This window comes from Narcine bancroftii, chromosome 14 (assembly GCF_036971445.1).
Source record: "Narcine bancroftii isolate sNarBan1 chromosome 14, sNarBan1.hap1, whole genome shotgun sequence".
Lineage (NCBI taxonomy): Eukaryota > Metazoa > Chordata > Chondrichthyes > Torpediniformes > Narcinidae > Narcine > Narcine bancroftii.
In genome coordinates this window covers 56,905,333-56,931,752 of record NC_091482.1, presented here as the reverse complement: position 1 = coordinate 56,931,752, position 26,420 = coordinate 56,905,333, and the positions used below count along the sequence as shown (strand labels likewise).

General features: G+C 39.3%; 2 protein-coding genes across 4 annotated transcripts in view; one reads left to right on the top strand and one right to left on the bottom strand.

The window, feature by feature from the left end:
* galk2 (galactokinase 2) overlaps window positions 1-1,618 on the bottom strand; it is a 72,267-nt gene extending 70,649 nt beyond the window's left edge. Inside the window, exon 1 of the mRNA XM_069910553.1 lies at window positions 1,391-1,618. Coding sequence (XP_069766654.1) covers window positions 1,391-1,446 — 56 coding nt within the window. The 5' untranslated portion in view covers window positions 1,447-1,618. The remainder of the gene's footprint in view (window positions 1-1,390) is intronic.
* Window positions 1,402-25,809, top strand: cops2 (COP9 signalosome subunit 2). 3 transcript variants are annotated; one of them, XM_069911812.1, is made up of 14 exons: window positions 1,402-1,795; window positions 3,805-3,918; window positions 6,013-6,090; window positions 7,135-7,260; window positions 11,714-11,803; window positions 12,767-12,856; window positions 12,962-13,039; window positions 13,626-13,800; window positions 17,047-17,225; window positions 17,307-17,359; window positions 18,927-19,024; window positions 22,357-22,439; window positions 23,630-23,688; window positions 23,989-25,809. In XM_069911812.1, the coding sequence occupies exons 1-14, from the start codon at window positions 1,742-1,744 to the stop codon at window positions 24,131-24,133; spliced, it is 1,422 nt and encodes a 473-aa protein (XP_069767913.1). In that variant the 5' UTR covers window positions 1,402-1,741; the 3' UTR covers window positions 24,134-25,809. The 3 variants fall into 3 exon arrangements, with proteins under 3 accessions (XP_069767913.1, XP_069767914.1, XP_069767915.1); XM_069911813.1 differs by having other exon boundaries at window positions 1,405-1,795; window positions 11,717-11,803; XM_069911814.1 differs by lacking the exon at window positions 11,714-11,803 and having other exon boundaries at window positions 1,410-1,795.
* The last annotated feature ends 611 nt before the right edge of the window (window positions 25,810-26,420 follow it).

Sequence of the window (26,420 nt, the reverse complement as noted above, 5' to 3'; positions counted from 1 at the left end):
GATTCGGGCTCGACTCGTGACCGTTCATCCGCACCTCGTGACGCCCCCCCCCACCCACCCACCTCCTCCTCCTCCTCCTCCTCCCCCCCAATTTTTCAGCCTCAAGATTGCACACACACAAAAATATCAGGACGAATGTAAGGGATGGGGAAGAGCAAAGGTGCGCAGTGCAATCAGGTTTTATGGACAAACGACGATTGAGGCGAGGGTGTTCGAGTCGATTTGCACTGGACAACCTTTGATGAAGGGCTCAAGCTGAAAAGTTGGCGATGCACCTTTAGCTTTGGTCCATCAAATAAATGCACGTTGTGGACCTGCTGGAGCCGTTCCTCCAGCGTTGCCTTTTTTTAAAAAAAGCGTCAATCGTGGCGTCCCGCAGACTCTCGCCTTCTACTTCTTAACAAGATAGCTCGGGTCACGGGGAACATCCCACGAACTTGACGCCATCCTCGTCAACGAAATAAAGTGCAACTGTTTCTCCCTCCCTCGCAACCGACAGAGGCCGACGTGGCCATCCCCGTTTCAAAGGGGAGGAAGCGGGTGAAGGGGGGAGGGAGAGAGGAGGAAGGGAGGGAGAGAGGGAGGAGGAAAGGGGGAAAGGGGGGAAGGGGGGAGGGGGAAGGGGGTGAAGGAGGGAGGGAGGGAGGGAGGGAGAGAGGAGGAAGGGAGGGAGGGAGAGAGGGAGGAGGAAAGGGGGAAGGGGAAGGGGGGAAGGGGAAGGGGGTGAAGGGAGGGGGGGGGAGGAGGGAGGGGGGGAGGAGGGAGGGAGGGAGGGGAGGGAGGGGAGGGGAGGGGGGGGGGAGGAGGAAGGGAGGGAGGGAGGGGAGGAAGGGAGGGAGGGAGGGGAGGAAGGGAGGGAGGGAGGGGAGGAAGGGAGGGAGGGGAGGGAGGGAGGGAGGGAGGGAGGGAGGGAGGGAGGGAGGGAGGAAGGGAGGGAGGGAGGGGGGAGGGAGGGAGGGGAGGAGGAGGAAGGGAGGGAGGGAAGGGAGGAGGGGAGGGGAGGAGGAAAGGGGGGAGGAGAGGAGGGAGAGGGGGAGGGAGGGGAGGAGGAAGGGAGGGGAAGAGGAAGGGAGGGAAGAGGAAGGGAGGGGAAGAGGAAGGGAGGGGAAGAGGAAGGAAGGGAGGGAGGGAGGGGAGGAGGGAGGGAGGGAGGGAGGGGAGGAGGGAGGGAGGGAGGGAGGGGAGGGGAGGAGGAAGGGAGGGAGGAGGGAGGGAGGAGGGAGGGAGGGGGGAGGGAGGAGGGAGGAGGGAGGGAGGGAGGGGGAGGAGGGAGGGAGGGGAGGAGGAAGGGAGGGAGGGAGGGAGGGGTGAAGGGAGGGGAGGAGGAAGGGGGGTGAAGGGAGGGAGGGAGGGAGGGAAGGGGTGAAGGAGTGAAGGAGGGGAGTGGTACCTTTCACTTTCGGACACCTGCAGCGGATGCTGCGGCAGCGCGTCGCCGTCCGCCATATCCCTCCGCTCGGACCCTCCTCCCAGCGACTCCGGGTGAGGAGGCTGCAAGCTCCCCAGTTCCGCTCGCCGCGGATATCCTGCCCACGTCTCCCCCTCTGGGCCGAGAAGGAGGCGACAAACGCGAGAACGAGCCCGAGGCACCGTCTCCCAGGAGCCACTTCCGGTTGGTTGCTAGGGCGTGTGCGCCGTGCCACAGCGTCCCCCGCCGTCCGTCCGCCCGCCCGCCCAAGAAGGCCGAGGCGAGAGGGGGGGACTGTTGAGGGAAGGACCCACGCACCAAACTACTTCCAAGATGTCTGACATGGAGGACGACTTTATGTGCGATGATGAGGAAGACTACGACTTGGTATGGCTCTCCTGTCGCCCTTCCCCCTGTCGAATTGCATCGCTCTTTGCCTTCGGAATGGTTTCTGGGCGTCGCGGTTGGTGGACTGCGGAAGTCGGCCTCAGCCTTTCTCTCGGGGCAACCAGCTTTGCCGGCTGTCCGTGACCATCTCCTCGCCCCGAGTCGTTAAGAGGCAGCATCTCGGGGCCCACTGACACGCAGTCGGATCTGTGCGGCTCCTCGCGAAACCCAGGAGGCTCCGGGTAGCGTCTCAGCGGCTCGTTTCGATCCCTCCAGTAACCTTGTGAGACAGGCCTCGTCTGTCCGGCTAGGCCGAAGTCGATTTGGCCTGTTCCCACCCCCATTCATCCCCCCACCCCCATCCATCCCCCCACCCCCATCCATCCCCCACCCCCATCCATCCCCCCCACCCCCATCCATCCCCCCCACCCCCATCCATCCCCCCCACCCCCATCCATCCCCCCCCCACCCCCATCCATCCCCCCACCCCCATCCATCCCCCCCACCCCCATCCATCCCCCCCACCCCCATCCATCCCCCCCACCCCCATCCATCCCCCCACCCCCATCCATCCCCCCCCACCCCCATCCATCCCCCCCACCCCCATCCATCCCCCCCACCCCCCCTCCAGAGACCTGATACTTCAACCTTATTGAATTGGGTCTTTTGTGCAATTTCCGTGGATTCCAATCCCTTGGGTCCCGATGACGGAATTTGTGAGTCTTGACCTGTGAGCTGATGTGAGGATTCCTGATCCATCAACGAAATGAAATGCACTATGGCAATCTCGAAACACCGGCACTGAAGTTGTCACGATAAAAGTTCATGAAGGATGATGGTCGCTAATGTAATGAAACTGCAGCCTATGTCATACATTGGATTTTGTTAGTCTCAAATTGTGTGTGTTTATCACGCTAGGAATGCATATAATTTTAAGGAAAGTCAAAATGAACTGATGATCCTTGAAGGATTTTACAAGTTCAGCTTGGGTCAAGAGCTTTGCCAGCATAGAATTGCTCTGGAACATTTTGAAAATTTCTGGTCGTCAGGTGTCTGAAGAGGAAGTCCTATTTTGAGCAGTAGTAATATGACGAGCAATGTTATTACTAAATTTTAAGGGAAATATAGTTAAGGGAGTTTAGTGCAAGCGGGAATTGAAGAGTATTTTGATCATCAGTGGATGGAAATTCTTACTTCTTAGGCAATCTGCGGGTATCATTTGAGTTGTGTGTGTCCAAATTTGTCAAAACTTTGAGTAAACTTTTTTGGTGACTTTAGAAAAAATTTAAGAAGTCTGCAAAAGCATCACAGTTTGGTTGAATCAAGCATAAGACGGAGCCAAAGTATGCAAATTGTTGATTTTTCTGCACATGCAATATTCAAAATTCAAGAATTAAGATGCTATTAATACATCGTGACCCTCAATATCAAAGTCTCTGTGACTCTTGCTTCCAAACCTGTTTTTTGTGTTTAAAGGTTCATGTGATTTTTTTTTAAGTTTTTATCTGAATATCTGGGGGAGTTTCCCCCCCCCCCCCAAGAGCATTCTAAATTTTGTTGCTTAGTTTGCCAGAACTGCCTGCATTTCCTTGCACACATTCCACCTGGGTTCTTTTACAAAAAGAATATCCTTTCATCTATTCTTTATTTGAATTGAATACTTTTCACTCCTTAGTTGACAATGGTATTGTAATGGTTAATGGGTTAGCAGCATAAAGAAGATGTTATTAGTAAAGGTGTAATTGTTACTCAAAGGTGATTCTGTAATCTTCTATTTTCACCTACCATCATCACCAGATTAATACACTTTCTCGTGAATTCCACTTGCAATCGTGCATATAGTGAGGAAAAATGATACATTTTTGAATCTTGGTATTAATTATAATGTCTTCCATAATAAGGAACCAGAGATGTTATTTGTAGCTATTGTACATTCTCTGAACCTCAATGTTTTTTGAATAGATGGGGAAGAGATATTGGATTACTTTTTTTTTTGTTAAACTTTTAAGGAATATTCTGAAGACAGCAATTCTGAACCAAATGTGGATTTGGAAAATCAATACTACAATTCCAAAGCATTAAAGGAGGATGATCCTAAAGCAGCGCTTTGTAGCTTCCAGAAGGTAGAATATTCTATTTTGTATATCGGAATACATATTCTTATCTGAGAAGTGAGCATTTTGTCAATAGCTACATTTATTTATCAAACTCTGAAGGTGATAGTTTTATGTACCAACTGGAAAAAAAAATTAGTTATTATTCTGAAATCATGGAATGCCACAGCACAGAAATGGGTTAATTGAGTACTCAAATCTGTACTGATCTTGTTCTCCACATGAGACATTTTGTTTAATTCTAGGCATGGCTTTCTTTTGTCTTTTGAATAAATCTTTTAATTCCAATTCTCGTGCAAATAATTTAATAAATCTGCTTGTTTTTGGTTAATAATTTTGCTCTATTTCCATTAACTTATTGAATTTGCAAATTAATTTCACAGCTGTTTCACTCACCAGTCACTATCTATCATTATTTAACTTATTGTAATATTCTTTCATCTTAAAATTTATTGGATCTTTTTATTAGCACAAGCATGGGGGAAAATACCATATTTGCAAATCATGGAAGTGTTGGTAAGAATCAAAGTTGAATATTTTTCTTGACTTTTATATTCCTGGAATAATAAGGTGCCCAAAATTAGTAATAGTCTAGAAGAGATCAACATTCTACATTCTTTTATGTTCTGCATTTTCAATAATAACTAAATATTGGCTTACACTTTTACTTAACGGCATTTCCAAATTCCAGAACAGTTTTAAATGATTAATAAAGATGTGTACTGATGTCCCTCGCATCAGTGTAAAATAATAGCATTATATTTTCCATTTTCCCTTTCTTTACCGCAATCAATTACTTTTCTACTTTGAACTGCATCTGTCAACCATCTGTCCATCCTGCTGGTCTCTCTTGCACTCTTTTATTGTTCTTACTATAATTGTCAATCCTCCTCCTCCTCTGGTTGTTAATTAGCATCTCTTCTTTTCATGATCATTTCACTCGCATCTGTTCTGGGATTCCTGTTCTTTGTGATTTTTATAAATTACCTGGACGAAGAAGTAGTGGAATGAGTCAGTAAGTTTGCAGATGAAGTGAAGGTTGGAGGTGTTGTGAATAGTTTTGAAGGTTATTATGGGTTACGACAGGATGAAGAGTTGGGTGGAAAAAGTGGCGGATGGAGTTCAATCTGGATAAGTGTGAGGTAATATATTTTGGTCGGTCAAATTTAAGAGCAGAGTATTTGGTTTATGGTAGGATTCTTCACAGTGTAGAAAGACAGAGGTCCTTGGGGTCCAAATCTATAGATATTTCAAGGTTGTCACGCAGGTTTACCGGATAGTTAAGAAGCTTATGGTATGCTGGGGTTCATTAATCAGGGGATTGAGTTCAGAAGAATCTCTCGTGAGACCACACTTGGAAAATTGTGTTTAGTTCTGGTCACCTCATTACAGGAAGGATTTGGAAGCTATTGGAGAGAGGCAGAGGAGATTTAGCAGGATATTTCCTGGACTAGAAAATGTGTCTTATAAAGCAAGATTATCAGAGCTAGGGCTTTTCTCTTTGGAGCAAAGAAGGATGATAGGTGACTAAATAGAGATCTACAAGATTACGAGAGGCATAAATAAGGTAGACAGCCAGCACCTTTTTTTAATAAACAGAGTTGTGGATGCCTGAAATACATTACTAGGTGGTGGAGGATGGAACAATAGGGCCATTTGGTAGACAAGTACATACATTAAAGGAAAAATAGAGGGATATGTGGAAGGGAGGGTTTAGTTTCTTTTAAGTATCTATAGGTCAGCATAACATTGTGGGCTGAAGGGCCTGTATGTGGTGTTATGTTCTATGAAACAACATCTGCTGTTTCAGTACCCAAATTTTCAACTTGTATCTTACTGTGTCCTGTAATGTCCTTCTTCGATATCTAACGCTCCACTTGTTTTTGTCTACAATTTTATTAACCTACATTTTCTGCTATATCAATAACAGGTATCCCAGCATTGATCCTTGCAAAACACCACTGTTCACAGAACTCCATTCAGAAAAATATCTGTCCTCCGCTCCCCTCTGTCTTCTATGACAAAGCCAATTTTGTAACTTGCCAACTCGCAATGGATCCCAGGTGACTTAAATAGGTCAAACCTTTTTTTTTCTTTGTGCAGGTATTAGAACTGGAAGGTGAAAAAGGAGAATGGGGATTTAAAGCACTCAAGCAGATGATTAAAATCAACTTTAAGTTGGTAAGAACGTCTAGACAATATCATTTTACTCAGAACCTTGAGAAATTCATTATAATCTGACCAAGTGGTGAAGAAGTTGAGACTGATTTTGAATTTCAAGGAGAAATGAAATAATGAGAAATGCACTTGCTAAATTTTTTTTTTAAATTATTTTGTCAAAACTGTCAGTGACCATTGGTCAGAAACTCAACTGGGTTAGCCAGACAAATACTGTAACATTTTGGAGAGTTGTTATGCTGTTGTTACACTTGCAAACATTTTAAAACCATTTAACTCTTTCAATTCCATTTCTAAAAATGTTTATCGGTAATCACTTTTTATTGGTATCCCATTCACCACTCTAAGCATTAATCCCTCCACCATTGACACCTAATGGTTGCATTGTCTACATCTACAAAATGCACTGCCCTTACTTGCCAAGACTTTTTCAACATCTTTCAAACCTAAGAAGTAGAACAAGGCAGCAGGTTCAAGTGAACTCCGCCATTTACAGGTACCCCTCCAGGTTTTGTATTATTCTGATTTTGAAATGTATCTTTCAATATTATTTGGCCTAAATCACAGAACTTATTGTTCAACTATTGTGGGAGTATCTTCACCTGAAGGATGGCAGTAGTTCAAGAATGCAGTTCACAACCATGTTGCTAAACCAATTGGGTTGGGCATGAAAACCTGGCCTTACCAATGATGCCCAGATCCCAAAAATGAATGTAAAATCCCTGTTATCTGGAATTGAAGCAACCAGCAAAAGAAATTGCAGAAAATAAATGGGTAAAAAAAAAATGTAAGTTTAAAATAGGAGCACCTCGCCACAACATCCAGTCTCAAGGAACCAGAAAATTTGCTTATCTGGCATCTACTAATCTCCATAGGTGCTGGATACCAGAGGTTTTTACTGTATATTTAAAAAAAATCTTCTGCACAAAGGTTTTAACTTGGTGTAGTCCTTTTGATAGTATGATCAACTGTTTAATTCTGAATGTTTAATTATAAATGTGGTAAATTAAAGAAATAAATGGAAGATAATTGAGGCTTATCCAACAGGGTAACTATCCAGAAATGATGAACAGATATAAGCAGCTGCTCACATATATCCGGAGTGCAGTTACAAGAAATTATTCAGAAAAATCAATCAACTCCATCCTTGATTATATATCCACTTCTAAACAGGTATGCATTTAAAATTCATCTGGAAGATTTTTTTTATTAACATCAATATTTCCTTTGCCATTTTGTAATGTGGTAATGGTCCAATTAAATCCATATGGATCTCACAATTTGTAACTAGGGAGAGTAGCCCTCTGCTCAGTTAAGTGTTAGTTAGAGTCCAACGATCCAATGGTCAGTGGAAATCTGTGGCTTCTCCAAAGCTGCTCACAGAATTCTTTGAGGCTATGACAGGCACAGGAGATAGAGGGGAGCAGGTGGACGTTACTTACCTTGATTTCCAGAAAGCGTTCACAGAAGATGAGTATGCATGAAATTGATTAACCAATAGAAACTAGGGAGTTGGGGTGCAGGGTTTTTTTTTCTGGTTGGCAATCGGTGGTGAGCAGGATGCCATAGGGCTCAGTGCTGGGCCTGCAACTGTTCACAGTCTGCTTAAACGATCTGGAAGAGGCGACAGGGTGGAGTGCATCGAGATTTGCTGATAACACTAAATTGAGTGGAAAAGAAAATTGTGCTGAGGATGTGGAGGGTCTGCAGAGAGATGCAAGTTAAGTGCATGGGTTAGGAGAGTGAATACCATGTTGGCAAATGTGAGGTTATTCACTTAGGAAGAATAAAATATTATTTAAATGGAAAGCGCGTGCAGCATGCTGACATTCAGAAGGACTTGTGCATGATGGTTTGCAGGTGCAGCAGGCTATCAAGAAGGCAAATGGAATGTGGCCCTTCATTGCTAGAGGGATTGAATTTAAGAGCAGGGAGGTTATGCTACAACTGTACAAAGTACTGGTGAGACTGCATCTGGAGTACTGTGTGCAGTTCTGGTCTTTTTACTTGATGAAGGATGTACTGGGTTTGGAAGCAATGCTGAGGAGGTTCACCAGGTTGATTCCAGGGATGAAGGGGTTGGCCTGTGAGGAGAGATTGAGTCATCTGGGATTGGAATTTAGAAGATTGAGAGGGAATCTAATAGAAACATAAAATTATGAAAGGCATTGATAAGATGGAGGTAGATAAGTTGTGTCCATTGATAGCAGAGGCCAGAACAAGGGATATAGCCTCAAGATTCAGGGTTGTAAATTTAGGATAGATGAGGGGGAAATGCTTTCCCAGAGGACGGTGAGTGTGTGGAATTGACTATCCATTGATGCAGTAGAGGTGACCTCAGAAAATGTATTTTAGTCAAGGTTGGTTAGAATTCTACATAATTAGGGAATTAAGGGAGATGGGGAAATGGCAAATGGGGGAGATGAGCCTATTATCAGATCAGCCATGATCACGTTGAATGATGGAGCATGTTTGACATGCCAGATGGCCCCACTTCTCCTATTTCTTGTGTTCTTATGAATCTACTACAGGTTAAACTGGCACAATTTGCAAAAGGCCCATTGAAGTGAAAGGAAAAGTTGGCCAGCAGAGAACGATTTATATGATTTTAATTAACTAAAAAAGATCCAGAGTGAATATCAGTGGGGATAAGTGGTCTCAAAGCTGTTCCGTCAGCACTTCTGGTCACCTTCCTTGAGCCACGTCAGTGAGCTGGGAGCCATCTTCTCACGAGGAAATTGCAGCTATGACTGTGATGGAAAAAAAAAACTATGGTTCAGTGTGCAAATAACAAGTGACAGTGAAATAACTGTTAATAGTTAATTGAATTTATAGCTGTAACAAAATTGTGGAGGGGGGTGGGGGGGAAACAACAAAATGAATGTGCTACTTTTCAACCCAAACTTTTAAATCCATTCTTCAATCAATGAAGTGTCTACATTCAAAATGCTATATTTTTTTTTACCTTGGGTCTGTAAGGCTGGCAGTCAAATGGTGGATGACTGTAATGCTCGGCCATGAAAAGCAGAGAATAGCTATAATTTTAAATAGTTTTGGATGAGAAGAAAATCTTCTGGAACTTTCTGTCTATAGTATAACAGAATCTGCATGAGCTGTCAGAGATTTTAATTATTGTATTCAATAATTTGATGTGGAAAGCATGACTGGTTACAAAATTTATTCTACAGAAGCATAAATCAACTGTGCTAAAGTGCGTGAACTAAGCTATAAGTAGATTTGACAAACCAACTGGTATAGGATGAGGGTTGAATGTATTGGAGGGAAAATGTAATGTTTGTAAAAAGACATTAAGATGGCAGGGGTTGTTAGGAAGTAGGTGGAACATATGTTAAGGGTGGGCAGTTTGATGTAGCTGGTGCAGATGGTGGTCACTCAATAGAGTGATTGAGTGCTGCGGGATCTAATAAGTGAATGCACTTTTTTTTTTATTGTTGCTTGGTGTAAGTTTCTTCAATGAAAGTAACTATTTTTCCAAATTGTATTTTTGTTAAATGATCAGAAAATGAGTTTAAACATCAAAATGACATTTCTACCTCTATTTTGCTTAGTCATCTGTACATTATGCAAACAATAAACTAATGCTCATCAAAACAGCCCACATATGGAAAGTAGCTGTTTTAACCCTTCAAGTTTTTCTCCATTAAATCAGAACATTTTCTTCATGCTCGAAAGAGGCTTAACCTTGATTCAGATTGTTTGAATATACAGATAGTTTTTTTTTAATCCATACCAAGGCTTTTATTAACTAAATCACTGGAGCATATCACAAGTAGGTCGACTAGTCAAGAATCGAATATACGGATAGTTGAAGGGATTAAATTTATTTTTGTTGTTGCAAGAATGCCTTTGACCATTTTGGCAGAATATAATTTTAGATTGTTGAGCACAGCAATCTGGTCTGCTGTGATGTATTCTCGTGCTGAATAACTTACCCACGTTTAACCCATTGGCTCTGAGAGCAATTATTTGGCGGAAGTTCTGGAGGACAGCTGCATCAAGAATATTGGAAATGGGTGTGAATCACGAAGCCTATTTGGCCCACCTTCATCTATGCCTGTTAAAAAAGAACTCCTGAACAGCCAGAGGGCATAAAATGAGGAATAAACAATATACATGATTTCCACAAATGTTTAAAGCCAATATTCAGATGTGTCCATATTTTTATCTTTGTTTTACATTACTAAACGCCTTTCCCATTGTTCTTTTTTTTTATTTTCTGCAAATATGAGAATTAGAATTAATTCTACACTTTGTCACTGGAATGCCAACTTTTCTTTGATATGCTTCTTAAAAGTCACTCGAATAAGTGTTACAGAGCTTCAAAAAATCCTCTCCCTGATACTTTTCTTTTAATTTGAGAGTGTTTCCAAAGCTGCCTAATCTCTTTAAGATGTTCATTTCATTGATCCAGATCAAAATAGACATCCAAATTTGTAAATCTTTATTTCCAAGCAACAGACAAATTTTTTGGTCTGGAAGGGGAAATGATGGGCTTTTTTTTTTCATACTTTTAAAATACAGTATGTCCGTTAATGTGGCGTAGAAAGATGTGAAGCCTGTTTTCTCTTGACCACGTTGTGTAAATATCAGTTAAGTGTGAAACGAAAGGATATCAAAAAGACATCAAGAGATTTCTTCTAGTTTGGTGCTATGAGATTATTGTTATCCATGTGGGTCTCTCTTGCATGTCTCTTCCTGAAAATGTGACTTTTCACAAAACTGCAAATTTTCACCTGTTCAAGTCCCAGAGTAGGTAATAAAATGCAAATTGAGTGTATCTGGCTAGTGTCCTGACTGCAATTTAAATCTTTGAAGCACGCCTCTCCTCCAATTGTTAATTTCCACGTAACACTAAACAAAATGTGCAAATTGTGATTGGAGTTGGATGAGCAAATGAATCAAATTTAATGCGTTTCAAGGGCATTTGTTCACTGCAAATTCATGATGTACAGTTCAGGCCACCTCCAGTAAATATATAAAATATATGTTCCAATCTCATTCCTAACTATTGGACTTTAAAAAAAAAAAAAATGTAATGCAGCCTGCTTTAACCATGAATTGTGGAGGACAATATTTGTATTTTCAATGATCACTTAACCTGTGAAAACTTTCTCTTGATGGCTTTCTTTAGCCTGCAGGAAAAAAAATAAAAAGTATCTTCCAATCCAAAATCTTCCCCTCTCTATCATAAATTGCATCTGTGGTCCCTTCAGCCCTTTCCCTCAGAAACTCTAAATTTCATTCATTTTGGGGTATTGCCAAGTCAGAAGTGTTCATAATGTGTTCCTGATCAAGAATAGGAGGGAGATGGGAAGCAGTCTAGGAATCTTTAATGTACTTTATTCTAGTCTTTTATTTCTCTTTCAATTTGTTTTGCCTGTGTTTATGATTTATTTTCATTTTTGCTCTTGAGTTTATTTTAATGTAGTGTCTTCCCCTCTGAACCTGTTTTCCTAGTTTTCTCTTTTTGCCACGTTACTTTTTCTTCCCATTTTAATATCTTTCTGTCCTTTTCATATTTTTATTTCTATCTCCTCCTACCCCTTCCCCTTTTTTTTTCCCCTCACCTGCCCTCTCTGGAACTATTGCAACTACCTTGATCAAGCAGCAGAAGTCGATGAAGAGGCAGGGTAGCAGCGGGGAAATCGCAGAAACGGACCTGAAAGCTTGCTTTGGCGGGGAAGCTGAATCAAAGGTCAGAAAAAGATTTGCATAATGTCAGGAGGCAAAGTTGTGGACGGAACTTTTAACATCAGTGCTTGCTGTTTACTTTAATTGGTGTGGGTGGTGATGCAGTTAAGTAAATCAGAAGTACTTTAATCTTGTATCAAGATGTGTGGAAATGGCAAGATTGTAAGCACATTTGAAGTCTCCACCATTTTCAAGGTAATGTAAATCATTCATAGTTTCCAATATTGTCGAGGGCAGTTCAATGAATCAAGACTTTGTCCCTCTATGGTCTGCTTGTAGAAATGGTGGGATTGGCTTCTGCCAATTCTAAGTTCTGTGGTGGTCATAATTGATAGAAACAGACCTGTTAAATTAAAATTCCTTCGGCTTTGATTTCTGCTTTTGTGACTCGCTATTTCTGTAATGTATTTTGTAGTAAACACTGGAGTTACCTATCTCATATTGTTCTAATCAAAACTGAATATGTCCTACATACTTTTCTACTACCGAAGAAACTCGTTTAATTTTGTAATTGAAAGTAAATAATTTGTTCTTAAGTTTTAACAAATTATACTTTGTGCTTTTTAAACCCCCATCCCAAACTTTGGCAAATGATCTGTCAGTAGGTGCTGAATGTGGGATTTATTGTTTAAAACTTTGAAATTCCAGTGAATGACACCAAAGAATTGTAATAAATATAAAAATAAGATATGGCCAAAATAATACATTTTGGTGGAAAATCAATGGAAGATAACTGCAACACCAAAATAAAACATTGAATTGGACTGAGATGGCCGTTTTTTATTCTATTATAATTAATAATGATCAGTTTTACAGACCCAATGTAAATATTTGATTAACTCTTATGAGTACAAATATTTCAGCTTGTGATTCAAATTGAATTACTTTCTATATTCTAACATGGAGAATGATCCTTCTTCCGAAAAATACACTGGGGGGAATGGAACTCTACAAATTTATTTTTCAGATGGATTTATTGCAAGAATTTTACGAAACTACCCTTGAAGCTTTAAAGGATGCAAAAAATGACAGATTATGGTTTAAGACAAACACAAAGGTAATTCTTGCTAAATTTCTATTTGTTCATTTGATCCTAATCAGCTTAGTTTCTGGGTTTTGGCAAGCATTTCATGTGATGCTCAATTGATTTCTTTATTTTCAGCTTGGCAAGCTATATTTGGAAAGAGAAGAGTTTGGGAAACTGCAGAAAATATTACGCCAACTCCACCAGTCTTGCCAGGTATTGTGAATTTATTAATGCACTTGTGGGAGACATTTCTACAATGAAGGGGATGGGTGGTCATTTAAAATTGGCTTGTTGGAATTTCTTCTCACTGGATTCTTTACTATCCTGGAGTTGTGGAAGCTCGATTAATGAAGGTATTTTGAGGAAAAAGTAGACACATTTTTGGCAGACCACCCATGATCGTATTGAATGTCAGGCGATGGAGGCCTGGGGACCCAAGTGCCTCCCCCTGTGTTTTGTGTGTTCTTAAAACGGAACGGAACATTTAGCATAGCAGTTACAGCGGCAGCGACACTGGTTCAAATCCAGCGCTGTCTGCAAGGAGTTTGTACATTCTACCCCTAACCACGTCCTCTGGGTGAGTGCTCCAGTTCTCTCTCTCTCTCTCTCTCTTCTCTTTCTTTTTTTCTCTTCCCCCCCCCCCCCCCCCCCCCCAATCCCATCCTCCAAAAAAATTGCAGAAAGTTTGTTGGCTGATTGGTGTATTTGGAAGCAGAGGCTCTTGGGCCAGAAGGTACTGTTACTTGCTGTATCTCTTTATTTATATATAAAAAAATTATTTGCTTTTATTGTTTTGTAGACTGATGATGGTGAGGACGATTTGAAGAAAGGGACGCAACTATTAGAAATTTATGCTTTGGAGATCCAAATGTATACTGCACAAAAGAATAATAAGAAATTAAAAGCACTATACGAGCAGTCCTTGCACATCAAATCTGCCATTCCTCATCCACTTATCATGGGTGTCATCAGGGGTGAGTATCTAAATCACATAATATTCTGAGAATTATTATTATTTTGTTTGATGATAAATCAAAACTAATTGCCTGCACAAACATGCAAGTTTTTAGGATTTGGATTTTGAAATATTGTACAAATTAGGAAAACAAGAACTGGTGATGTTCTATTAAATGGTGCTTCTGGAAATATTTTCGTCTTTAACTGGATTTGTGCTGTTCCTTTTATGGAGTTGTATCATAGTTAGAAAACATTGTACATACATGATCACTTGTAAAGCTTTTTTGCCAGAATTTAAACTGATCTATCATTCTTTTTGCTATATAAAAAAAATAGAAAACTGAGATTGCTTAAATACTGAATGAAATTTTTTTCATTGCCAACTGAAAATTTTCCATTTCATGCCAGTTATGTCACTTTGAGAACCAATTGGATAAAAATTATTTTTGTTGGGGGGGGGGGAGGAATTGTAATGGTAATTTTTTTCACATTATACCTAGTACAGTGAGAAGGATTCTTCCAAATATCAGTCCAGTAGCTTAGCTCCAATGCTCGTATATCTGTGTTGGGCGGTGCGGTTAGGGTAGGGGTCAGTGCAATGCTATTACAGAGGTGTCAATGAGGAGTTTGTACGTTCTCCCCTTAAATGCAAGAGTTTCCTGTCTGGTTTCTTCCTACCATCAAAAAAAAAGTACCAGGTTGTAGCTTAATTTGGATGTAATTGGACAGCACAGGTTTAAATAGCCAAAATTATTTTCTACCATGCTGTAATTTAAAAAACAGTATAAGTGTGCAATTTGCAGAGTTGCAATGAAAAAACTTATACCAAGCAACGGCAGCTTGTTGGTTCAGAAAATCTCCAATTTGCCATTCAAGTCAAACACTGATTTCACATGGCCAGTTGTGAAACAGGCATTTCCTACTTTTTGTGGTTTTGAGATGATTTCCAAAAAAACTTACTTCGAATGAAAAACTGATGTGTTAATCCTTGGTAGTTTAAAACAGGATTATTATGCTTGATCTTAATCTGCCTTGCACATTTTATGACTAGTGCTTGCTTGTTCCTGTGGGCTGGACTTGTTTGTCTTCCTGAGACCATGCAGAGTGGATTCACTATTTTGAATGGTAAACTGCCAATTGACAGGAATATTGAAATCATTATTTTGGGTAAAAGAAAGAATGTCATTGCCTTTCTTTGTATTATCTCTGGTTGAAGTATAACTGGATGTTTTTTTTTGTGTGTAACTTGCTGCTGTTTTGGACCTCAGTTTGGCATGCTATAATATGCTTTATACCAATACATTCTAAAGCTGGGGTTCAGTAGTGCTCAAGGTTAACACTGTGATTTACTGACATTGTTGTGCTCCACAACTGGCCATGTGAAATCCATGTTTGACTTGAATGGCTAATTGGAGATTTTCTGATTGTCCCCTTGTGTGTCACAACATTATTATTTTGTTCAGTTTTACGCTTCATTGTCACTGAGACAAAAGCAAAATCTATATATTGGCTCAAAAGTATTGATTCTGGCGGACGTCAGCAAGTTGGAAACATTTAAACCTCAGCCGTTAAATTCATGTTAATTGGGAAGTGTAGATTATTGAAAGATGTTTAAATGCTTTGATGCAGGACATCTGTCATAAATTCAAATAAGAGAATTGCCATATTAAAAGCATTCATAGCAAAGAGGTTAAATGTAACACCAGAGATCCTGTGCAGTAAAGATGGATAGCTTTGGGTTCATTGCATCGGTACCCAACCTGAATGGAGCAAATTTGTTTGAGAGCCATCTTGTCATAGCTGTGGACTTTTTAATAAAAATATCAAATTTCTCTTGAAAATAACAATTGAAATTTCATCCACAATTCTTTGCAATTCAAATCAATTATTAATTACAATTTTTAATCTTTCCTTAGTTTTTGTATCTTGCTAATGAGTTGTGAAATCGAGATTTCAGTTTCTTATACAAACTGCTTTCAAGATTCTGTTCATGTACACCTAAGTTTCTTTCCTTGGGCCCCATCTAGAAACATAAGATTTAGTATATCTTGTATCTTCTCATTCTGTTTTTACTTTTAAATGCATTTAATCTTTTGTTTCATTGTGAGGAATATATTGCTGTCCTCCTCGCAAGTTGCTATTGAGGCAGACTTTTACCTTGCAGCCCAGAGATTTATGTCATTACTATATAGGTGTGTGCTGGTTAACGTTCGATCGGGCAACGTCTGACTGCAAATACATCTGTGGTCCGACCGAGGGTTATAGTGGAGTTCAGTCAGAAATCCCGTCCAGAGGACGCAAGAATGAGATGTAGCCAGAACTGAAGAGGCAAGGGAAAAGGTATCTGCAGAGGAGAAGAAGAGGTTCACTGTTGAGGGGTTGGCCAAGTTCTTTGCTAACCATAACAGCTTGCTGAAGAGATGGACCCAAACACTGAACACTTTTCACTGATAGAGGGGAATGCTCATGCAGTGTTTGCTATATATAAAGAAATTTATGAAGAAAAGAAAAGGCAATTTAAGCAAACAACACTGGACATATTCTTAAAGAAGCCAACACCTCCCCAGGAAGAGCTTCAGCCAGGTCCTTCTGGCATTACAGAGTGAGTTCATCAATGGAGGTTATTCGACCTGAAACTCTTCCAGTGGAGCACTGAGGAGTTGAGAACAGTGACATGAATGTTCCTGACGACCTTTGTTAAATTGTATGTGACATTGGCTAATAAAGTGTTTACATAAAAGTTTCAAAAGTGACAACAATAAACAGTTTTGATAAGTCTATTCAGTAATATGGTGCATGCACAACTTCCACACAGCATAACGCCCAGTTTCACAGAACGTATCGTGGGCATTAAGCGGTGGATGCCTGGAAATGAAAAATAGCAGTGGACATAAACACATCCTTAGGAACTGTCCCCGTCCATCTTTGTCCAGTTGAGAATAAAAGAAGTAACTATTTACTATCACTTTGCTTTTGGTCCTCGATTCTGCCCAAACCTCCAAGGTTGATGGTAGACTGGTTAAAAGAATAGATTTTGCAAACCAGCCCCATATATTGAACTTTACCAATTGTTGTCCAAAGGTCCAACCAGCCATTGATTGGACTACTTTAAAACTATAGATTTAGTTATAACTTTAAAAACTGAATCTAATAAACATTTGAACATAATATATATTTTTAAAATCTCTTGGACGTTGATTTTGAATCTATGACAGGTTAAAAATGTCTTTTTTTTTGAAAGTGACTCCATAATTGTTTTTTAGAGTGTGGTGGTAAGATGCATCTAAGAGAAGGAGAGTTTGAAAAGGCTCACACAGACTTCTTTGAGGCATTCAAGAATTATGATGAATCAGGAAGCCCCCGACGTACCACTTGTCTGAAATATTTGGTATTGGCTAACATGCTGATGAAGTCAGGAATTAATCCATTTGATTCTCAGGAGGTAAAGTGAGCAATCAGATTTCAGACAATATGTTGAATTTTATTCCAGCATTTTATTACAAGACTTGTTTATTTTCTTCAGGCCAAACCCTACAAAAATGATCCAGAGATTCTTGCAATGACAAATTTAGTAAGGTAAGTGAAACTATAAGTGTGTCATTTTCCTACATATTATGTGAATTTTACAAACCAAGGGAGATTAATTTGAATGCAAGCTGTAGTAGCATGTGCTTTTTGTCTAGTTTTGAGGTTAAATTTTAAATTTGGCCAAATTCTGCTTGCTTGCCTGTTCTCTGTTGTAACAACACTGATTTACCACAGCTTACAAACAAATAAATAATACACTCACTCGTTTCAGCACACCGTGAAGTCGACTTTCTATTTAAAAAAAAAAAATTCACTAGACACCACATTGTATTCTTCAACTCCCCAAACACCATCTGGCTAAACTCCTCTGACCTTCTCATTGGCTCACAGCCACACGGGTGATCCCGACAATCTCATTCTCCTCCTCCCCCTTCTGAGATTTGTCACCTGTATTCTAAAACTTAACACACCTGCACATGGACGCTATTACTTAAATACGTCGCATCTCTTGCGCCATCAGCAGGGGATGGCATCACTCCCGACAAAGGTAAGTACATGACCACAACACCATAACCTTTCATTGCCCTATTGTGCAAGAATCTGTTTGCTGTCTTAAATACATTTAATGAGGCTGTTTTTTTCTATTATTTCACCACGGATACAAGTATTTTCCTGATACCTGCTGAGCTGCTTAAAGCCATTGTTCCGTTAACAGTCCCAAGCCTTTCGGATATGGGGAAACGTACTGTATTAGGATTGAACCTGGGTCACGGAAGTTGTGAAGAAGTTTCTCTACAGCTTAGCCAATGAATTTCTAAATTTGTCTTTTAATGATATGAACCTGTCTGTCGCATTGAACTGACCAGAGTTGGCAGCGAAGTGGGCCAGAACTTGGCGACAAGTTTGCAGAAAGGGTTGAGCTGCGTGGTGATTATGTACAAAGCTTGTGTGGATCTGCTGCTGTGAATTTGCCCTCTGAAGTTGTTCAGGTCCTAAGAGCTGGGGTCCAGTATGGTGGTAGGCTCTTGCATGATGAAGAAAAACGGACAGAAATGCTGGAGGAACTCATCTGGGTCTCGTAGTGTCCATGGAGTTAAAGATATGTTACTGACACTTTGGGCCTCAGCCCTTCTGAAGGGCTGGGCTCCTCCAGTATTTATGTGTGTTTTTACTACAATCACAGCTTCTGCAGACTTTCTCCTTTCACGGCTCTTCAGTGAAGCACTGTTATTGTTGGACTGTGTTCTTTCCAACTATCCTTCCCGTCAAAAATGGACACCCAGAAATATCTAAAGCATTCAAAGCTACGTAAATTGAAAGTAACAATTTTTTTGAAAATATTTTTTTAATCAAACTTTTGAAGGTTTTCAAGTTTCACAATCGGAAATCTTTTAACACTTTCCTAACAACAGTCTTGTCAATTTGATTAACTCCGTCATCGGAGGTGGTATGATTTGTTGAAACTGTTCCAGCTTGAAACACAGTTTAATATGTATTGTGCGCAACGAAGAGTGAGTAGGTGGGAAAGAAATGCTGTGCGTATGGTGGGTGGGAAAGTGAGAATTGACGTGGTTTGAGATTTTGAAGAGGATTGAAATCGGATATTTTTCCCTAGTGCGTATCAAAATAATGACATCACTGAATTTGAGAAGATTCTGAAAACCAATCACAGTAACATCATGGATGACCCCTTTATAAGAGAACACATAGAAGGTAAGATACAAGTATTTGCAATTGAATAAAGAAAGCCTTTGTATACATGAGTGTGGAAAAACTTGTGCTTTGCACTGTTGTTATTTTCTTGGGAAATGGTTAGAATTGCAATGCCACAATTTTGTAACGTATCAGAATCTAACAAATTGATGGTATCTCTGAAAGCAGTAAAATCCTTTAATGTACTATGGTGTGATATATTTATAGAAACTTTCTCCCAGTATTTCATTGGCAAATAAAATATGTTTGCATTCATGTAAAACTGATTCACACACAGGAGCACCTTGCTCCAACTGACCAAGGGGCTTTCGACTTGGGAATGTTTACTATTCTTTCCACCGATGCTATTTCATCTGATGTATTTGCTGTTTTTGTTTCCAACTAGTTGATTAATAATGTAAACAATTAGAGGAGCAAGGAATTGAAGTGACTGCTTTAACCACTTGCATATATTGATGCAAAGGCTACTTTTCTTTTAAAACTATCCTTGTATTATGACCAAGCCTTTATTGATATGTAGAAACTGCAAAAAAGATGTGATTCTTAAAAATATGCATTAATATCCTCTTTGTATAAGGCGAGGTAAGTTTTACAATTCATTCTGCCCTATTTTCATCATCTCTCGGACTCTTCAAATTCATCGCTGTTAACACAACTTGGAGTGGTTAAAGAAAGTTAACTGCTTTTTGTGCAAACTACATCTGGTGCATTTATACAGTTAACTTTTTAAAAAAAATTGTCCCTTTACAGCTGGGTAAAACCCCTGGTATCCGACGCCTATAGGGATTTGTAAATGCCAAATAAGTAAGTGGTCGCTTGAGATAGTGTGTTGTGTGAATGGCGAACTAACCGTTAGGGGCGCCAATGTTAAATATTTGTATTTTTTTTCCAAGATTATTTTGCTGGTTTAGGCTGCAAGTTGCTTGAATTCTGGATAAGGGGGATTTTATTATGATTTGTCTGACCTTCTGGTCATTCAGATAACAGAATTTCTGTATGCCAAAGTAAACCAATTTATTAGGATGAATGAGCATTAGAAAAACTCAAATGCTGCAAATCTGAAACAAAACCAGAAAATGTTGGTGACACTAATCCAAACAGCATCAGTAGAAAGAGGAACAGTTAATATTCCAACTCGAAAGCCTTTTGTCAGTTGAAGCTAGGTGTCATCTGTGAAGCTTGAACATGGACCCCCAGTATATTTTTGGATATTATTACCTTGGGGGTTAGATGTCTACAAGGAAAAGTAGGGTGTCAAGGATAGATCCTAGGTATACTTGGTCAAGCATTGTATCAGATTTTCAGCACCCAAAATCCCTGGGTGCCTGAAGGTCACTGCAGGGCAACAAGAGGAGTAATTCACCCGAAATGCACTGTTGTTAAACTGGATAGATTTATTTGGAACCAAGCAAGGGCTATTCCACCAAATTGTATGAGGGAGGCAATGTCATTGAAGTTGTGGAGAAGTTGATGAAGAAACCTGTCTGCAGATTTAAACACTGAGTTGCAGGAGAGATGGATTATTATCACGTTAATAAAAATAGGCAGGCTGGTGATGGGTCAGTAGTGTTCAAGTAAAAATGTGCTACAGGGGGGTTTTGAATGGTGGGAACACTTGACATGGTCTTTGAAGGAAGCAGAACTGTTTGTGAGAAGAAGGAACAGATTGCACAGGGTTTTTTTTTAAAAACCCAGAATTTGAATGGTCAATTTATTCTGAGAAGGTGGGATGAGTAGCTGTGTCATTATCAACATGAACTCCAAAATGTCTGATATGATGCGAGGAAGCCAAACCAAGTCAGAGGATTAAGGTTAGGCTGAACATAAGGTTGATGAACTCCTTGCACATATTATTAGTTGAAGGGAACTTTGAAAAGAGATCTAATGGGACTGTTAGTGTACACAAAACATGTCAGAAGATGTCGGTGCTTTAAAATAATTGTGGTTAAATGATAGGTATTGGCAAAGGAGATTAAGTTGAATGTGCAGTGGATATTTTGAATGAATGAAGTGATGTATAAATATAAATCAATTGTTATCAAATGTATTCCATTGAAACTGAGACTTAACTTGGATATTATAGAGTTTCAGGTTTTTTTAAAATGTTAGGATTTCCACCACACGAAAGTTCATAACTGCCACACAATTTTCTAAATTCAGAGAAATGTATTCTATGCAAAAGCCTAATAAATGGTTATCCTCAAAAATTAGTTTGTAGCAGTTTGATCAGTTTTTATTTCAAATTCAACTAATTAGAGCTTTGGATCATGATTTTTATTGTCACCAGGAATTGTAAATAAACTAAAGTTCTTTTAAAGTGGTTAGCTCCTTTCATCCATCAGAATTTGAGAAGCATGTGTCATGAAGAATTTATAACCGCTTTCAGGTGCATTCTCCGCCAAGAATACGCCTGCAGGAGCGGATTCAGATCTGTGGAATGGTCGTTCAGGTGGTAGCGCTAAAAGTGCAGCGCTGGCCACCTGAAAGAGACAGCTGCGTGGGAGGCACCTCGGAGCGCACTCTGGCTCCTGTCCTTTCGGGATGTCAGGGTTGGGGCGGCCCACGATGGGGGGGGGCCAGGGGGGCTGTCAGGCGCTTGCCAGCTGATTGCCATCCCCTTAGCAGCCGCTTTCAAGTGCCTAGGGGGAGCTTCAGTGCTCCGGCGATTATCCCTCTCGGAGGAGGATTAGAAAGTGCGCCTCGGAGGTGCCTCCTGCTCTTACAGGTGGCCTCCCGACAGCCGCATAGGGGTAGAAAATGCGGCTTGACATGGGGGTATTTTGGCCACCTAAAAGTGCCTTATGTTTCATTCTGCTTTGGTTTTAACGTTTAAAGGATACAGACAAAGGTCATCAGTGTATTTCCATATTTTTACTTGAGTCTGTTAGAACTTCAAGAAATGTTGGAAATGTCACCAACAATACTTAATCAAGCCGACTTGTTGATTTCCTCTTTCCACAGCTGCCTTCTCTTTGTTTTCTTTTAAAATAAGCTTTTATTTCAAACTTTTAGTTTTTGCAGGTTGTTTTGTTATTGAGGAATAATCTTAAGTTAGTATTTCTTACCAATGCATCATAAAATTATTGAATTTAGTATTTTTACTTCTAATTTTATCTGCTTTTAAATGCATCTGCCATTTATTGACTCAGCTGTCTATAAAGTTTGGATTAAAATTGAGCAGTGGTGGAGAATGTGGTCTTGAGTGGTGATTAAAGTATTTTTTGTGCTTTGATTCATCCTGATACTATATGACAAAAGTCTATGCTGGTAATGATGTATTTCCTGAAATATTATTTGTGTTGTTTTTCTTGATTTTTTTTTTCCCTCCACAGAACTATTGAGGAACATCAGAACCCAAGTCTTGATAAAATTAATAAAGCCTTACACTAGAATACATATACCATTTATTTCAAAGGTGAGTTCCTACTTTAAGTTAATATTTTTCAGCTTTCATCAATATATATTTGGTAAAAATATCCATAAATATTCCCTAGTCGTAAAATCCTCAACAATTTACTGTTTGTAATTCCGTTACCAAAATTTCAACTTTGTTTTCCTCCACTGTTACTCAGTCATCAATGTGATAAATGTATTCTAATTAGGTAATTTTTCAATCAGAAACCTTGTCTAATTTTGTCATCCAATGTGATGGATGTTGATTAAGTTGTGAGCTGTCAACAAGTGAACGAGAAAACTTTCAAGGTCATCCTTCCCATTTAGAATTGACCGCTGACCATCGTATGTGTGGATCAGCTCTTGCCCTCTAATCATTGGACAGTTTTGAGAGATGGGGTTGTAAGTGTTGGCATGTGGTCTAAGGTTGAGTGCACAAGGCTATTAACAGGATTTGTATAGTTGTTGAATATGTTCCTAGCTATTTTACTCTTTTTGTTGCCTTGTTTGACTTTATACAATTCACGTGAAACAGGAAAGTTTGCAGATGCTGTGATTCTAGTAAAAACAAATGATGGAGGAGACCACCTGGAAACTGGAGGAACAGCACCTCAGCTGTCTGGGCATCTCAACCTCTGTTAAACTCCCCTCTTTACAACACCCCCCCGCCTTTTGTCTCTCCTTCTCCTCCCCCCGCCCCCACCTTGAAGGGCCCAATCCCAAAATGTCCTTACTATATCTTTACCTCCTAAGGATGCTGTGTGAAATTGGTTGAGTTCCTCTAGCATTTCTGTGTTTTTATTTGTATTCTTTGCATAATACTGCAGTGGCCCTATGCGTGTGTTCCACCTACTCAGTTGTTTAGATCAGAATTTCAAATTACATTTTTATTTAAAATCTAATTGAATTTCATTCGCAACACAGTTGGCGTAGAGGTTAGCGCGACTACTTTACAGCGCCCGCAATCAGGACTGGAGTTCCAATCCCACGCTGTCTGTAAGGAGTTTGTACATTCTCCTTGTTTCAGTATAGGTTTACCCCGGGGGCTCCGGTTTCCTCCCACTGTTTGAACTGTACCGAAGGATGTAGGTTAATTAGGTGGCATGGACACCTAATCACCATGCTGATTTGTCTAAAAAAATTTTTTAATTTAAAAATTGTTGAAATGTCATGCATTTGACATTCTGTTTTATCAATCTGCTTTTGCCCTAGGAATTGAACATAGATGTAGCTGATGTAGAGAGCTTGTTGGTGCAGTGCATACTGGACAAGTGAGTACCGATCTTAAAGATGATGGGCTTTGTTTTTTTGGTCTGAATTTCTTGAAATATTACCATAAACCATCAGTTACAGCAAGGGAACAGTGATATTTTTGGTTTCAAAATTTATTAAATTTAATATTCACCTGCATTAAACATTGTCCAAAATATAACTGATTGAAAGTTAATTGCATGAAACATTATTTCCTAATTTATTTTAACATTCCTTATTTTATGATGAACGGTATCAGAGGGTAAAATGGAAAATTTCTATTCAATCCACTGAAATAATTGTTCTGCTTTTTTTTGTAGCACTATTCATGGGCGGATCGACCAGGTCAATCAACTTCTTGAACTAGATCACCAGAAAAGAGGTGGTGCTCGATATACTGCATTAGATAAATGGACCAATCAGCTTAATACACTCAACCAAGCAGTTGTCAGCAAATTGGCTTGATGCAATTTAAGCTTCTACAATAATAAGGAAAAGATGCAGTGATGTAAACCTTAAAAACTGAGAATGGCTGAACTGCTGCGGTTGGTTGGCCATGAAAACTACCAGAACATTGGCAGAAGTGCTTTTTGATCAACTGGTTCGTGTTTTTTTGCTGCATTTGTCCCAAGGCCACAGCTTTAATCTGAAGAAAACCAAACTACTGCAGGATTTGTGGTGTACTGACGTTGTGACCTCCATCGTAAGGCAATTGATGGTCAGCGAGCTGTTTATGTCCTAATTTTAAAATGGAGACTCTTCACTTTGACCTCTAAGTATTTTATCAGTTTTAAAAAAACAACTCACTGAAATGTTAAAACTCGCAATAATTTGATATGCCTACTAGTTTTTGAAGATACATTCTTTCATGTACGATTTGGCATGATTGCGTCTTTCTGCAAAATGTCACGTCAACTTCCAAGTTTTGTGGCCCATGAGTTTTCTGTACCTGCAGTGTAGTAAAAATTTAGACAGGAACCTTCTTCTGTGGCATACTGTCACATCAGGTTTAAAGCAGTGAAATAAAATACAGCTCAGAAATGGGAAATGCTGTAATTTTGGAGTGCTTCCATTTGTTTATTTTCTCTCAATAATTCATATGAAAACCATGCGCATATTCCATATCTTTGGTCCCAGTAGATCTGCATATATTATGACAATTATGGCATTCATTCAGACAAATATAGGTTTCTCAGCAAAAATTATCTTAAGTTTACTATCTTTTTGTCTAGTTTCCAAGAAGTTTATTAACTAACCCAAGTAAATATAACTGAAAGCACATCATTTAGTATATTCTGACAATACAGGACTTGTGAGTTTTGTGTGCCATAGTATGTTCAACCTGTGCGAAGCTTTAATTGTTATGAGGCTGTTTGACTGCAATGATTTCTGAGGGTGCTGCCTGTGTGAATAGTCAAAATACAAGACTTTGATTTTGGATATTAAGAATGGCTTTGATTTTTTTTTAAATATATATATATATATATCACACCGTTAAATCAAAAAAATAAACTATTTATCACAATCGTGCAGTACCTAACATGTTGTTACCCCAGATGTAGACAAATAGTCAGTTCTTCCATGTTTTGTCATTTACATTATCTGTTATTAATGTGAAACAATTTTTGTCCGTTTATTTGTTTGTCTCAGATAAAGAATGATGGTTTTTTTAACCTCCTATTTGAGGCTTACATTTTTAATTTTCCTAAACATTTCATCATTTCCATTGCATGCTTTGACCTATTTAAAATAATGGGTCCTTTTCTAAAGCAAGGTTTTAACTTGTGTTGAGCTGTGCTAAGCATGAAGTATGCTATTGTTAATTTTGGTTATGCAATTGGCATTCCTGTTCTAATTAACAAGATAAATGTACATGATTCCAGATTCAGATAGTTTATATGATGTGGTAAAATTGCAAATGAATTTATTATACTTAAATGTATTTCATAACATGCTTGGGAGAACTTTCTATAAAGACAGCAGACTACTAACCTTGAACGAGCCGAGCATTCCAGGTCTTGGGCACTACATTTATATTTTGTATTTAAAAGTTTTATTTTATCGTTTACAACCAAAAAGAATATGCCCAAGCTGAAAGTTTTTTTCTAGTATTTTCGGCAACATTAAAATTTATAATTTTATATTGAATGTTTAGCTTTGCATTAATAGTCTTCAAATTAATTTTTTATATCAAGGTGTTATGCTGTGGGCTTGCGCATGAGAAACACAACTTACAAAGATTTGACTTCTATCAAAAAGAATGGCCTTCATTAATCAAAACCACACAAATGACTTTGGTATCATAAAAATATATGAAATAGTATCATTTGCCACCTTGCAGGTTTTGCTGCTGTGATGTGAGAATTTCATTTAAAAAAAACTTGCAGAAGCAATGAATAAAAATATAGCATCAGGTAACTTTTAATGTAGGGGTGATGGACAAGCAATCAGAAGACTCCAACAAGTCTGAAAGTGATCAGTCAATTTCTACTCCAGAAGAAAGATGGATGGTGATTGATCCTGCCTTCAGAATCCGTTCTCTTGAAGAAAGCCTTATTTATACACGATGAACAGGTTGGGGTTCTAAAAGAACCTTAAGGCTTTGGTAATATTATTGATCTAAAACCAAACATTAATAGTCACTTTATATAATTAAAAACATTTGTGTAATAATCTCTTAATTGTTTGGGGAAATGAATAGAAAAATCTAGGTTTCAGGTTTGTATGGAAAGTGTTAAATGTATGGTTGCTT